Here is a 13,063-nt window from a genome sequence, read left to right on the forward strand (position 1 = left end):
TTCTTTCACTTTATGACAAAATACTATAATACTTTTCCCATGCCCTCACATTATATGAAAATTGCTGAGGCAAAGTTTTTGCTTTTAACAAATTCATATACATCTGGGCAGTACATGAGCTGATAGCCCCATCACTTTCTCAGTAAGAGATATACTCATCCTCGAAGAAAAGGGGTAACTCTGTATCAAAATCAGTGCAGTTCAAGTACAATTCTAAGGGAAGAATTCAGAATGTTTTAAAATTGGAAACATCAACTATTTTGAATTGGAAATAAACTGGTAAAGACTTAAAAACTTACTTTTACATGATTATTTAGTTTCTGTGATATCAAAAAACAAAGAATTCAAATTGACAATACGCCTAACTTACAGTAGGGTAATGTGCTTCCTTCACTCATGACTTAAAAGTAGAGTAGAACATTCTATATTTACAGATAACTTTACTTACCTTATAAACGGAACTGCCTCCCACTATCCAAACCATGTTCACTTTATTTGCTAATTCTGGTTCCTCAATAAGTTTTAAGGCATCATCCAGATTTCTGGCAAGAAAATGAGCTCCTTTTGGAGGTTCCCTGAGGTTGAGAGAAAGAATTACATATAATTTCTATGAAAGCCATTCACACAAGTCATATAATCTATACGGGAAGCAATACCGTAATTATAAACTAAAATCATCATAAATATGAATCCTTTCAACAGTTTACGTCAATATGGCCTATGACCAATAATTTAACCCATATTTATGTATGTATGATCCACAATGAATCAAAACCAAAACATTTCTGATTATCTTGAGATATTTATGGCGGAAGAAAATCAGAACAGTTGTTGTCTCTGGAGGGATGGAGTAAAGAATCACTGGGCCCTGGCCGGTTTTGCTCAGTGGTTAGAGCGTCAACCTGTGGTCCAGAGAGACCCGGGTTCGGTTCCCGCTAAGGGCATGTACCTCGGTTGCAGTTTGTCCCCGGCCCTGGTTGGGTTGTGTGGGTGGCAACCACTCGATGTGTCCCTTTCACGTCGATGTTTCTCTCTCTCTCCCTCCCATTCTATCTGAACAAAAAGTGGAAAAATGTCCTTGGGTGAGGATAAAAAAAAAAAAAAAAAAGAATCACTGGGAAGGAGCATAAGGAAACTTTCTAGGGGTTATGGTAATGTTCTAGATATTTGATACAAGTTCTATATGTGAATACATTTGTCTTAACTTAGCAAATATATAATTAAGACATATTTCACTATATGTAATATTTATCTCAAAAGTTAAAACTGTAAAGAAATATTGAACTCTAATGATGTATATGTTAAAGTATTTAGGGGAAAACATACTAATGTCTGCAATTTACTTTGGAATGCATAAAAAGAACAGGACTAATCGATGGATGGATGATTCAGCACGGTGAAATGTTAATGGTAGAATCTATGTGGTGGGTACACAAGTGTTTACTGTAATGTATTTTATGTTTGGCTCAGTGGTTGGAGCATCGGCCTGCGGACCAGAGAGTCCTGGGTTTGGTTCTTGCTAGGGGCAAACCCCCCCCTCAAAAAAAGAGCATGTTATTACTTTTGTAATTAAAAATCCCAAAAGGGAAACATTTTTTTATTTCAGGGTGTACATTGAGTAGCTCAGTCTCTTCCAAGTTCCACAACTGTTTTATTGGGGGTGGAGGGTTGTAATTCCCTTATAAATGAGAGACATGCAGAATTAAGCTTTCATTCTTTTGGCTGCCTCCTCCCTCACCTCCTTGATATGTATTGTACTTCACTCTGTCATCACTAAAGGAGTTATGATAACACAAAGAATACACACACACACATTTTATTTCATTTCACTATTATTTTTTATCCTCACCCGAGGACATTTTTGCATCCATCTTCAGATAGAGCGGGAGGGAGACAGGCAGGGAGAGAGAGAAAGAAACATTGATGCGAGAAAGACACCGAGTGGCTGCCACCCACATGACCCCAACTGGGCCTGGGGACAAATTGCAACCGAGGTACGTGCCCTTAGCTGGAACTGAACCTGGGACTCTCTGGTCCATGGGCCAATGCTCTAAACGCTGAGCCAAACCGGCCAAGGCCACACACATATATTGTAAATTGATTTTTTGGAGAGAGAGGGAAAGAGAGAAACATTGATATGAGAGTGAAACATTGATCACCTGTTTCCTGCATACCACTTACTGGGGATCGTACCTAAAACCCTGATTCCATGTGCCCTGACCTGGAATCAAACCAGCAACCTTTCTGTGCACAGGATGCTGCCAACCAACTAAGCCACACCAGGCAGGGCAAGAGGAAAAAGTTTTAATCACTGGAAAATTGATAATGAGAACACAGAAAATATTACACCATGAAATGTTAGATAAATTTTAGATTGAAGACAATTTATAACACCTTTTTTTCTTATCCTCACCTGAGGACATTTTTCCATTTTTTGTTCAGATAGAGTGGGAGGAAGGGAGCGGAGGAGAGAGAGAGAGAGAAACATTGAAGTGAAAGGGACACATAGAGTGGCTGCCACCCTCATGACCAACAAGGGTCGGCAACAAACTGCAACCGAGGTACGTGCCCTTAGCAGGAACCAAATCCGGGTCTCTCTGGACCGCAGGCCGACACTCTAACCACTGAGCCAAACCGGCCAGGGCTATACCATCTTTTTCAATTTACAAATTTATTTTTGTTACAGATGTTTCTCCTTTGTCCCCTATTCACACCTTCCTCCTGATCCGCCCTCACCACCCCATCCCCAGCATTTTTGTCTATGTCCATTGTATGGTTACCCATACATGCATATAAGTTCTGTGGTTTATCTCCACCCACCCCCCCCAACCCTGCCTTCTGATGTTTGTTAAGTCTGTGCCCTGCTTCTATGTCTCTGGGTCTATTTTTTTCATGATATTACACAAATAAGTGAGATCATGTGATATTTGTCTTTCTTTGATCGGCTTGTTTCACTTAGGATAATACTTTCCAGGTCCCTCCAGGTCATCTCAAAGGATAAGAGATCTTTCTTTCTTACAGCTGCATAGTATTCCATTGTGTATGTGCTCCACAGCCTTTTCATCCACTCATCTATTGATGGACACTTGGGCTGTTTCCAGATCTTAGCGATTGTAAATAGTGCTATGAACATAGGGGTACATATATTCTTTCTGATTGGTGTTTCAGGCTTCTTAGGATATATTCCTAGAAGTGGGATCACTGGGTCAAATGGCAGTTCAATTTTTAACTTTTTGAGGTAACCCCATAGTGTTTTCCACAGTGGCTGCACCAGTCTGCTTTCCCACCAGCAGTGTACTAGAGTCCCCTTTTCTCCACACCCTCACCAGCACTTGTTTGATTTGTTGATGGCAGCCATTCTGACAGGTGTGAGGTGATACATCATTGTTGTTTTAATTTGCATCTCTCTGATGATTAGTGACGTTGAGCATTTTTTCATGTCTCTTGGCCATTTGTATGTCCTATTTGGAGAGGTGTTGCTTTAGGTCCTCTGCCCATTTTTAAATTGGGTTCTTTGTCTTTCTTTTGTTGAGTTGTATGAGTACTCTATATAATTTTGTAAATTAACCCATTATGTGATGTATCATTGGCAATTAGGCTTTCCCATATAGTCGGTTCCCTTTCCATTTTGATGGTGGTTTCTTTCGCTGTGCAGAAGCTTTTTCATTTGATGTAGTTCCATGTGTTCATTTTTTCCTGTGTTTCTCTTGCCTTAGGCATTGTATCAGTAACAATTCTGTTGGGTGTGATGTCTGAAATTTTGTTGCCTACATTTTTTTCTAGGATTTTTATGGATTCACAAGCCACATTTATGTCTTTTATCCATTTTGAGTTTATTCTTCTGTTGGTGATCTAGCTTCATTTTGTTGCATGTAGCTGTCCAATTTTCCCAACATTATTTATTTATTTATTTAATTAATTTATTTCCTCACCTGAGGACATTTTTGCATGTATCTTCGGAGAGAGGGAGGAAGAGACAGAGAGAGAAACATCAAGGTGAGAGAGACACATTGACTGGTTGCCACCCACATGACCTCAACTAGGGCTGAGGACAAACTGCAACCAAGGTATGTGCCCATATCGGGAACGGAAACCAGCCTCTCTGGTCCGTGGGCCGATGCTCTAACCACTGAACAACCGGCCAGGGCCCAACACCATTTACTGAAGAGGCTATTTTTACTCCACTGTGTGCTCTTGCCACCTCTGTCAAATATTAATTGAGCATACTGTCTTGGGTCGATTTTTGGGTTCTCTGTTCTGTTCCACTGATCTATCTGCCTGTTCTTGTGGAAATACGAGGCTGTTTTGATTGCAGTGGTATAACCTGTAGTATAACTTTGTAGTATAACCTGATATCTGGTATTGTGATCCCTCCTACTTGTTTCTTCTTTTTTAAGATTGCTGTGGCTATTCGGTGTCCTTTTTGGTTCCATACAAACTTTTGGAGTATTTGTTCTAGTTCTGTGGAATATGTTGTCGGTATTTTGATGAAGATTGCATTGAATTTATAGATTGCTTTGGGTATTATGGACATTTTAATGATGTTAATTCTTCCAGTTCATGAACAAGGTATATGCTTCCACTTTTTTATATCTTCCTCTATTTCTTTTTTCAATGACCTGTAGTTTTCTGTGAAGAGGTCCTCTGTTTCTTTGGTTAAGTTTATTCCTCAGTATCTTAATTTTTTTGCCACAATGGTAAATGGGATTGTTTTTTAGTTTCTCTTTTTGTGAGTTTATCATTGGTGCATAAGAATGCCATCGATTTCTTGACATTAATTTTGTATCCTGCTACTTTGCTGAATTCATTTATTAAATCTAGAAGATTTTTGATGGAGTCTTTGGGATTTTCTATGTATATGTCATCTGCAAATAATGACAGTTTCACTTCCTCCTTTCCAATTTGGATCCCTTTTATTTTTTCTTCATGTCTAATTGCTATGGCTAAGACTTACAGTACAGTGTTAAACAAGAGTGGCAAAAGTGGGCATCCCTGTCTTGTTCCTGTTCTTAAGGGAAATGCTTTTAGTTTTTGCTCATTGAGTATGATGTTGGCTGTAGGTTTTTCATATATGTCCTTTATTATGTCAAGATATGATCCCTCTATTCCCACATTGTTGAATGTTTTTATCAGGAACGGGTGCTAGATTTTGTCGAATGCTTTTTCAGCATCTATTTATATGATCATATGGTTTTTATCTTTCATTTGTTTATGTGGTATATCACATTTATTGATTTGCGAATATTGTACCATTCTTGCATCCCTGGGATGAATCCCACTTGGTCATGATGAATAATTTTTTTGATGTATTGCTGGATCTGATTTGCTAATATTTTGTTAAGGATTTTGGCATTTGTGTTCATCAGGGATATTGGCCTGTAGCTTTCTTTGTAGTGCCTTTATCTGGTTTTGGAATTATGATTATGCTGGCCTCATAAAATGTGTTTGGAAGTCTTCTGTCTTCTTGGGTTTTTGGAATAGTTTGAGGAGAATGGGTGTTAGGTCTTCTTTGAATGTTTGGTAAAACTCCTATGAAGCCATTCGAGCCTGGGCTTCTGTTTGCTGGGAGAGTCTTGATTACATCTTCAATTTCCTTAGTTGTTACTCGTCTGTTCAAGTTTTCTGTCTCTTCCTGGTTCAGTTTTGGGAGATGGTGTGTTTCTAGAAATTTGTCCATTTTGCCTAGATTGCCCAATTTGTTGGCCTATAATTGTTCACAGTATATTTTGATGACCCTTTGTGGTGTCAGTTGTTACTGCTCCTCTTTCATTTCTGATTTTGTTTATTTGGGTCCTTTCTTTTTTTTTTTTTAATCCTCACTTGAGGACATTTTTCCATTTTTTGTTCAGATAGAGTGGGAGGGAGAGAGAGAGAGAGAGAGAAACATCGACAGGCTGCCACCCATGTGACCCCAACCGGGGCTGGGGACAAACTGCCACCGAAGTACATGCCCTTAGCTGGAACCAAACCTGGGTCTCTCTGGTCCATGGGCCGACGCTCCAACTGCTGAGCCAAACAGGCCACGGTGGGTTTTTCTTTTTGTTTACTGTCTAGTTCTTTAAGTTGTAGGGTTAGAAAGTCAATTAGGATTTTTTCTTGTTTCTTGAGGTAGGCATGTAGTGCTATGAACTTCCCTCTCAGGACTGTTTTCACTGTGTCTCATAGATTTTGTGTTGTGTGTTTGTTTTCATTGGTTTCCAGGAAGTTTTTAATTTCTTTCTTGATCTCCTTGGTCACCCATTCGTTGTTGTTTTTTTTTTGTTCAGATAGAGCGGGAGGGAGAGAGAGGAAGAGAGAGAGAGAGAAACATCGATGTGAAGGGACACATCGAGTGGCTGCCACCCGCACGACCAACCAGGGCCAGGGACAAACTGCAACCGAGGTACGTGCCCTCAGCAGGAACCAAACCCGGGTCTCTCTGTACCGCAGGCCGACGCTCCAACCGCTGAGCCAAACCGGCCAGAGCACCCATTCGTTGTTTTTAAATAATATGCTATTTAGCCCCCAAGTGTTTGAATGTTTTTGTTGTAACTGAGTTCTTGTTTCATGCCATTGTGATCTGAGAAGATGCTTGATATGATTTCAATATTCTTGAATTTGTAGAGACTTACTTTGTGTCCTAACATGTGGTCTATCTTTGAGAATGTCCTGTGTGCACTTGAGAACAATGTATATTCTGCAGCTTTGGGATGAAATGTTCTATAAATATCAATTAAGTGAAACTAATCTAGTTCATCATTTAAGGACTCTGTGTCCTTGTTAATTTTTTGTCTAGAAGATCTATCCAGTGGTGTCAGTGGGTTGTTAAAGTCACCCACTATGATTGTATCACTATTGATCTGTCCCTTGAAGTCCTCCAGAAGTTTGTAAATATATTTTGTTGCTCCCATATTTGGTGTCTATATGTTTACCAGGGTTATATCCTCTTGTTGGACTGATCCTTTTAATAATATGTGGTGACCTTCTTTGTCTCTTATTATGGCCCTTATTTTGAAGTCTATCTTATCAGATAATAGTATTGGCACACCAGCATATTTTCATTTCCATTTCCTTGGAAAAATTTTTTTCCATCCCTTCACTGTCTTTTTTTTTTATTTTTTATCCTCACCCGAGGACATTTTTCCATTTTCTGTTCAGGTAGAGTGGGAGGGAGAGAGAGGAACAGAGAGAGAGAGAAACATCGATGTGAAAGGAACACATTGAGTGGCTGCCACCTGCACAACCCAACCAGGGCCGGGGACAAACTGCAACCGAGGCACGCGCCCCTAGCGGGAACTGAACCCGGGTCTCCCAGGACCGCAGGCCGACGCTCTAACTGCTGAGCCAAACTGGCCAGTGCCATCCCTTCACTTTCATCCTGTGCTAGTCTTTTATTATGAAGTGTGTCTCTTGTATACAGCATATATATAGGTTGTTTTATTATCCAATCAGCTCCGCTATGTCTTTTGATTGGAGTATTTAAGCCATTTACATTTAAGGTTATTATTGATAGTTACTTATTAGTTGCCATTTTTATTTTGTGCCTGTGTTCCTCTCTGTCTGTCTGTGTTTCTTCTTCTTCTTACAACAGTCCCTACAGCACTTCTTGCAGTGTGGTTTGGTGGTGGTAAATTCCTTTAGCTTTTTTTTTTTTTTTTTTTGGTCTGTGAAGCTCTTTATTTCTCCTTCAATTCTGAAAGATAGCCTTGCTGGATAGAGTAGTCTTGGATTCAGACCCTTGCCTTTCATTACTTTGTATACTTCATGCCATTCCCTTCTGGCCTGCACTGTTTCTATTGAGAAATCAGCCAACAGTCTAATGGGACCCTCTGTTTCCTGGACTTGTATGCCTTTTTCTTTCACCAGTTTAGGGAAGTTCTCTTCATTATTTCTCCAAACAGGTTCTCTATTCCTTTCTCTGATTCTTCTCCTTCCGGAACCTCTATAATGTGAGTGTTGTTACATTTTGCGTTGTCCCAAAGCTCCCTAGAACTCTCCTCCTGCTTTTTAATCCCCCCCCCCCCATTTGCTGTTCTATTGGTGTTTTTTTCTAGTTTGTCTTCTAAGTTGCTAACTCAGTCTTCAGCTTCTTCTAATCTACTATTGAATCTTCTAAGGTATTTTTCATAATAGCTATGCCATTCTTTATTTCATCTTGATTTTTATTCATAGCTTCTACCTCTTTTTTTAAGCTGATGTAATTCCCACTAAATTGTTTGAGTACCCTTAAAAATCATTGCTTTGGATTCTTTATCTGACAAATTGCTTTCTTCCATTTCCGGTAGTTCCTTTTCTGGTGATTCCACTTTTTGTTTCATTTGGGTGTTGCTTCTTTGTCTCACCATTTTAGTAGTGTTGTAGTTCTAGGCCCAGTGAGAAATGATGGAATATGTAGGCAGGTCAATGTGTATCAAATAAGGCTGCTGTGCCTCCCAGGCTGTTTTGGTGTATGGCATCTCTTGCCTGCTGTGGGTCCTGGAGGATTGACAACTGGTAGTTGGTATTGGTCTGTCATGCAGGTCTCGGCTCCCTGAGCCTTGCTGCTGCTTAGACTGGTGCTCTACTCCTGATTAGCCTCTGCTGATGCCAGCAGATGGGTCTCAGCTGCTAATCTGTGCTGCTGCTGCCTGGGGTGTGTGGGTCCAGCTGGTGTTCTGCTGGGGTGCTCTGCTGCCTGGTGGGGCTCAGCTACTGATCAGTAGCTGCTGGGGGCAAGTGTTAACTCTCAGTTTGCACTGCTACTGCTGCTGCTGCTGCCAGGGGATGCTCTCAGCTCCCAATCCTCTGATGCTGTTGTGGGCTGAGGATACTCTGCTTCTGGGACTTTGCTACTGCAGGGGCAGGGGCTCTACTCCAAATCCGCTGCTGCAGTTGTCAGGGGCAGGTCTTGGTTGCCTGAGTCTTGCTGCTGCTTGGGCTAGGGCACCACTCCTGATTGGCCTCTGCTGATGGGTCTCAACTGCCAATATGTGCTGCTGCTGCCTGGGGATGGATGTCTACTCCCAAGCCTCTGCTGCTGGAGGTGTGTCTTGGCTCCTGAGCCTCAGCTGCTGTTGGGGTGGGGCTTCACTCCTGCCCAGTCACTGCTGCTGTGGGGGATGGTGCTTGGCTCCTGGCCAGATGCAGCTACTGTAGCAGGCACCTCAGTGGCACTGCTACCGTACGCTGGTCCGTGTTGACACAGTGGGGTCCACTGGTCCGATAGTGCAAGGTGCTCTGGTGGACTCAGGTCACTTAGCCCTAGACCCTCCCCGCTTCCTCCTCCCAGAGAAGACCAGGAATCTTCCAAAATGGTGGGGCCTAGCTGCGCAGGAAAAGGCTTGCTGACAATTTGCTTACCAAGGTAGCCAGCTGCTCTCTGTCCACAGCACAGGAATCCTCTGCCCCACGTTTCTGTGCTACTCAAGGTTGCTCATCTACACTCATGTCCACTCACACTTGCTCTGGTCCTGTCTGCCGCCATCTTCCCTGGCCAATTTACAGCATCTTATTTAATGGAGGTAATTTTGGATTTTCTAAAAATACTGTCAAAGCTACAGCATTGCAGTGAAGTTTCTTAATTTAATTTTTGGTTTCAAAGACCTTTAAAAAATGCTTTATTGAGACAGAGATTACATACTATACAATTTACCTTTGGAACGTGTACATTTCAGTTCTTTTTAGTATGTTCATTGAGTTGTGCAACCATCACCACTGTCTTCAGAACATTTCTAGCACCCTGAAAAGAAACCCTGTCCCTATTATCAGTTTTTCCCCCTCCCACCTCCTTTGTCTCTATGAATTTGCTTATTCTGAACATTTCATTTAAATGGAATCATGTGGTATGTTGTGTCTGGCTTTTTTCAATTAGCATACTGTTTTCAAAATTCATGTGTGTTGTGGCATATATTACCTCATCCTTTCTATTGTGTGGAATAATAAATATTCCATTGTGTGGATATAGCACATTTTGTTTATCATTCATCAGTTGATGAACATTTGGGATGTTTCCAATATTTGGATGTTATTAATGATGTAGCTATGAACATTTGTATACAAGTTTTTGTGGGGTCATAGGTTTTCATTTTTCTTGGGTATATGCCAAGGAGTAGAATTGCTGGGTCATATAACTCTATGTTTAACCTTTTGAAAAAGTGACAATCTGTTTTCCAAATGTGGCTGTATAGCATTTCTTTTAAAGCCACAACTTAAAAGTCTAGAAAGCCATGGAAAAGCATTTTTCCCTATAACTTATTAAGTAGTTACCCAAAATAACTAGTACAGGGCAGCAAATTTTGGGATTACCTTGAGGATTTAGTTTTTTCTCATGTGGGGGAGAGGGTGATGGTGAAAGACTGTCTCTGAACTTGCAGGAGCAATATCAATTCACATGTGTAAATCCCCTTTTATTCAGGATCTAGCAGTGCCTGGTACACAGCAGGTACTCTGAATGTATGAGGAACTGACCAGCAGTTAGCCAGAGGAAGCAGAAGGCAGGGTAAAAAATGATCTTAAAATTTTTTTCCTAACTGATATCCCTATTTCCTTGGCATGCTTGATAATAAAGACTTTAAATTTTGTCTCTGCCTATAAATAAAAAGCAAAATACACCAACAAATGTTATATATAAATATATAATAAATAACCAAACCCAATTAAACAAACCAGAGAGGTCATAAAGAAATTAGACTCATCACTTTAGGAGATTTGCTGTCTCAACTGATCATCTCTCCCACTGAGATTTCTTTATGTTTGTTTTGGCTTAAGCTAGCCATATATACACTTGAGTAGTCTTCAAGAATATATTACTAAAGAGTCTCTAGAAATGGCAATACAGTGTGCAAATTTGGATTCTATCAAGTAAAGAGATAATCAGAATATCCTAGCAACCAGGAGAAAGGGAACAGTATGAAGACTGAGGCAGATGGCAAGATGTACAACATATTTCCCATCAACCAAAGCCAATCAATGCAAATATTCTGGTATATTTTCTTCTAGGTTTTGCCTATGGTACTGCAGGAGGGATCTGGGAGAAAAATCTATAGAAGCCTGAACCCCCTTAGCCTATAGTTGTGTAATGTTTTTTCCTTCCTGTGGTGTGATGGTCTTTGATGTGTCACTTGGCTAGATTATAGTCCTCAGTTTTTCAGATACTAATCTAGGTGTTGCTGTGAAGGAATTTTTGTAGATGTGATTAAAGGTGATAAATGGATGACTTTAATCTGGGTGGGACAGATTCAATCAGTTGAAAGGCTTTAAGAAGAGATCTGAGCCTTCCCTTAAGAAACTTCACCCACAGACATCAGCTTCAAGAGTTCCATCCTCCCCATCTTGATGGCCTGCCCTACAAATTTTGGACTTGCCTAGCTAGCCCCCAAACTGTGCAATCCAATTCCTTGTAAGATATTTTTATGACTACATTACTAGTTTAAGAAACAATTACCATGCCAATCCCAAACTTTTCCCAAGGTCTAATTCAGGGCAACCCCCCCCCCCCCAAACAGACCTTTGAGGTTCAGAAAATTATTTTAGTGAGTTAGGACCAATGTAAACAACAAAAAATATAGAAATCAGGATATATCACATGTGGAGTAAATGACATGGAAGCTATGGTGAAGGTAAAAGCACTGGAATAGACTTAATGGGTAGTTTTAATGCCATTAACAGCCCACCTCCCCTTCCAGTTCATTTCCAGGCATCATATATTGGCCTGGAGGACATAAAAGTTCCTATCAGAGACCAGGTGGACATACTTCCTTTTCTAAGATCCTTAGAACCATTTCAGTACTTTCAAGTATTTTTAATCTGCAGACACAGAGTAAAGAACAGAAGTACGAAATACTATCTGGGTATTGTGGAAAATTAGGAAAAGTAGGGCACAAGATTATGACCAGTTTTTTGCCCATCTTAAAATTTATATCTTACTGCATTTAGGGCTGGGTCCAGAGAGATGATAGTAACTTAATTTTGTGAAGTCCCAAACGTATCTATTTTGATTGCATGTGCAACTGAAAAGAGTTATTAATTTACATTATACAACTGATATTTGACCCTACTGAATTGAATTGAGTAACGGTTCAAGGAAATGTGCAATGTAATGTAACTTTTTAAAGTGATGAAATCACTCTCTTAAGCAGCAGAATAAGTTACAACTGCGTATTCATTTTCTGTAATCGCCTATGTGATATTAAGCAGCTTCATCAATAGCTACATTCATAGTATTTTATTTTGTCATGTACTGACCTCCAACATAAGAAATGGGACATGATTTTCTTGTGAATTTATTAGTACTTACTTTAGTTCTCTACTGAGAACTAAATTAATCCTGTTCTTTAAAGGTCGCTGCTTCTCAGGAATGGAGAACCAGGTCTTCCTACCCATAATCACCAAATTCTGTTTACCTATAAAATCACATAGAAAGAATATATTTTGTGAATACATATATTTATATTTGTATGTATGCTGTATGCATATATATGATTGTCATTGATATCTAGTGGATCTGCTTTAAAAATATTAAAAATTTTTAAGGGAGTGGCAAGAAATATTTATTTATTTATTTATTTATCTATTTTTATCCTCACCCGAGGACACTTTTGCATTCATCTTCAAATAGAGTGAGAGGAAGAGAGGGAGGAAGAAAGAGAGAGAAACATCAATGTGAGAGACACACATCGACTGGCTGCCACCCACACGAATCCTACTGGGGTTGGGGACAAACTGCAACCAAGGTATGTGCCCTTAGTGGGAACCAAACCCAGGTCTCTCTGGTCCATGGGCCGATGCTCTAACCACTGAGAAAAACCGGCCAGGGCAAAAAAATTAAAATTTCTAACAGCTTACCAAAATTTACCATTTATCACCCCCCCATTATCTAAATGTAATTATTTCCCCCTTTGGCTTTATCCAACTTATATGCAATATAGTTTTAATCAATTGCAGTCATGTATAAAATTGTAGTGAAAAGCAAAGATTCTGAGTCAAAGTTGAAGGTATTCTGTTATTTACTAAGCAAGTCATGTTAATCTTCTGTGCCTTACTATCTTTATCTATGAAATGGAGATAACATACAGGGTGGGGCAAAAGTAGGCTTACAGTTGTTTGT

The 13,063-nt window shown here is 40.0% G+C and overlaps 1 protein-coding gene across 2 annotated transcripts in view; it reads right to left on the reverse strand.

The window, feature by feature from the left end:
• DHFR (dihydrofolate reductase) overlaps positions 1-13,063 on the reverse strand; it is a 34,588-nt gene that overhangs the window by 19,407 nt on the left and 2,118 nt on the right. For both annotated transcript variants that reach the window (XM_036278556.1, XM_036278557.1), the window contains exons 3-4: positions 12,254-12,359; positions 449-575 (exon numbers count right to left, since the gene is read on the reverse strand). In XM_036278556.1, the coding sequence (XP_036134449.1) occupies positions 449-575; positions 12,254-12,359 (233 nt within the window). The remainder of the gene's footprint in view (positions 1-448; positions 576-12,253; positions 12,360-13,063) is intronic.

This window comes from Molossus molossus, unplaced genomic scaffold (assembly GCF_014108415.1).
Source record: "Molossus molossus isolate mMolMol1 unplaced genomic scaffold, mMolMol1.p scaffold_m16_p_3, whole genome shotgun sequence".
In the NCBI taxonomy this organism is placed as follows: domain Eukaryota; kingdom Metazoa; phylum Chordata; class Mammalia; order Chiroptera; family Molossidae; genus Molossus; species Molossus molossus.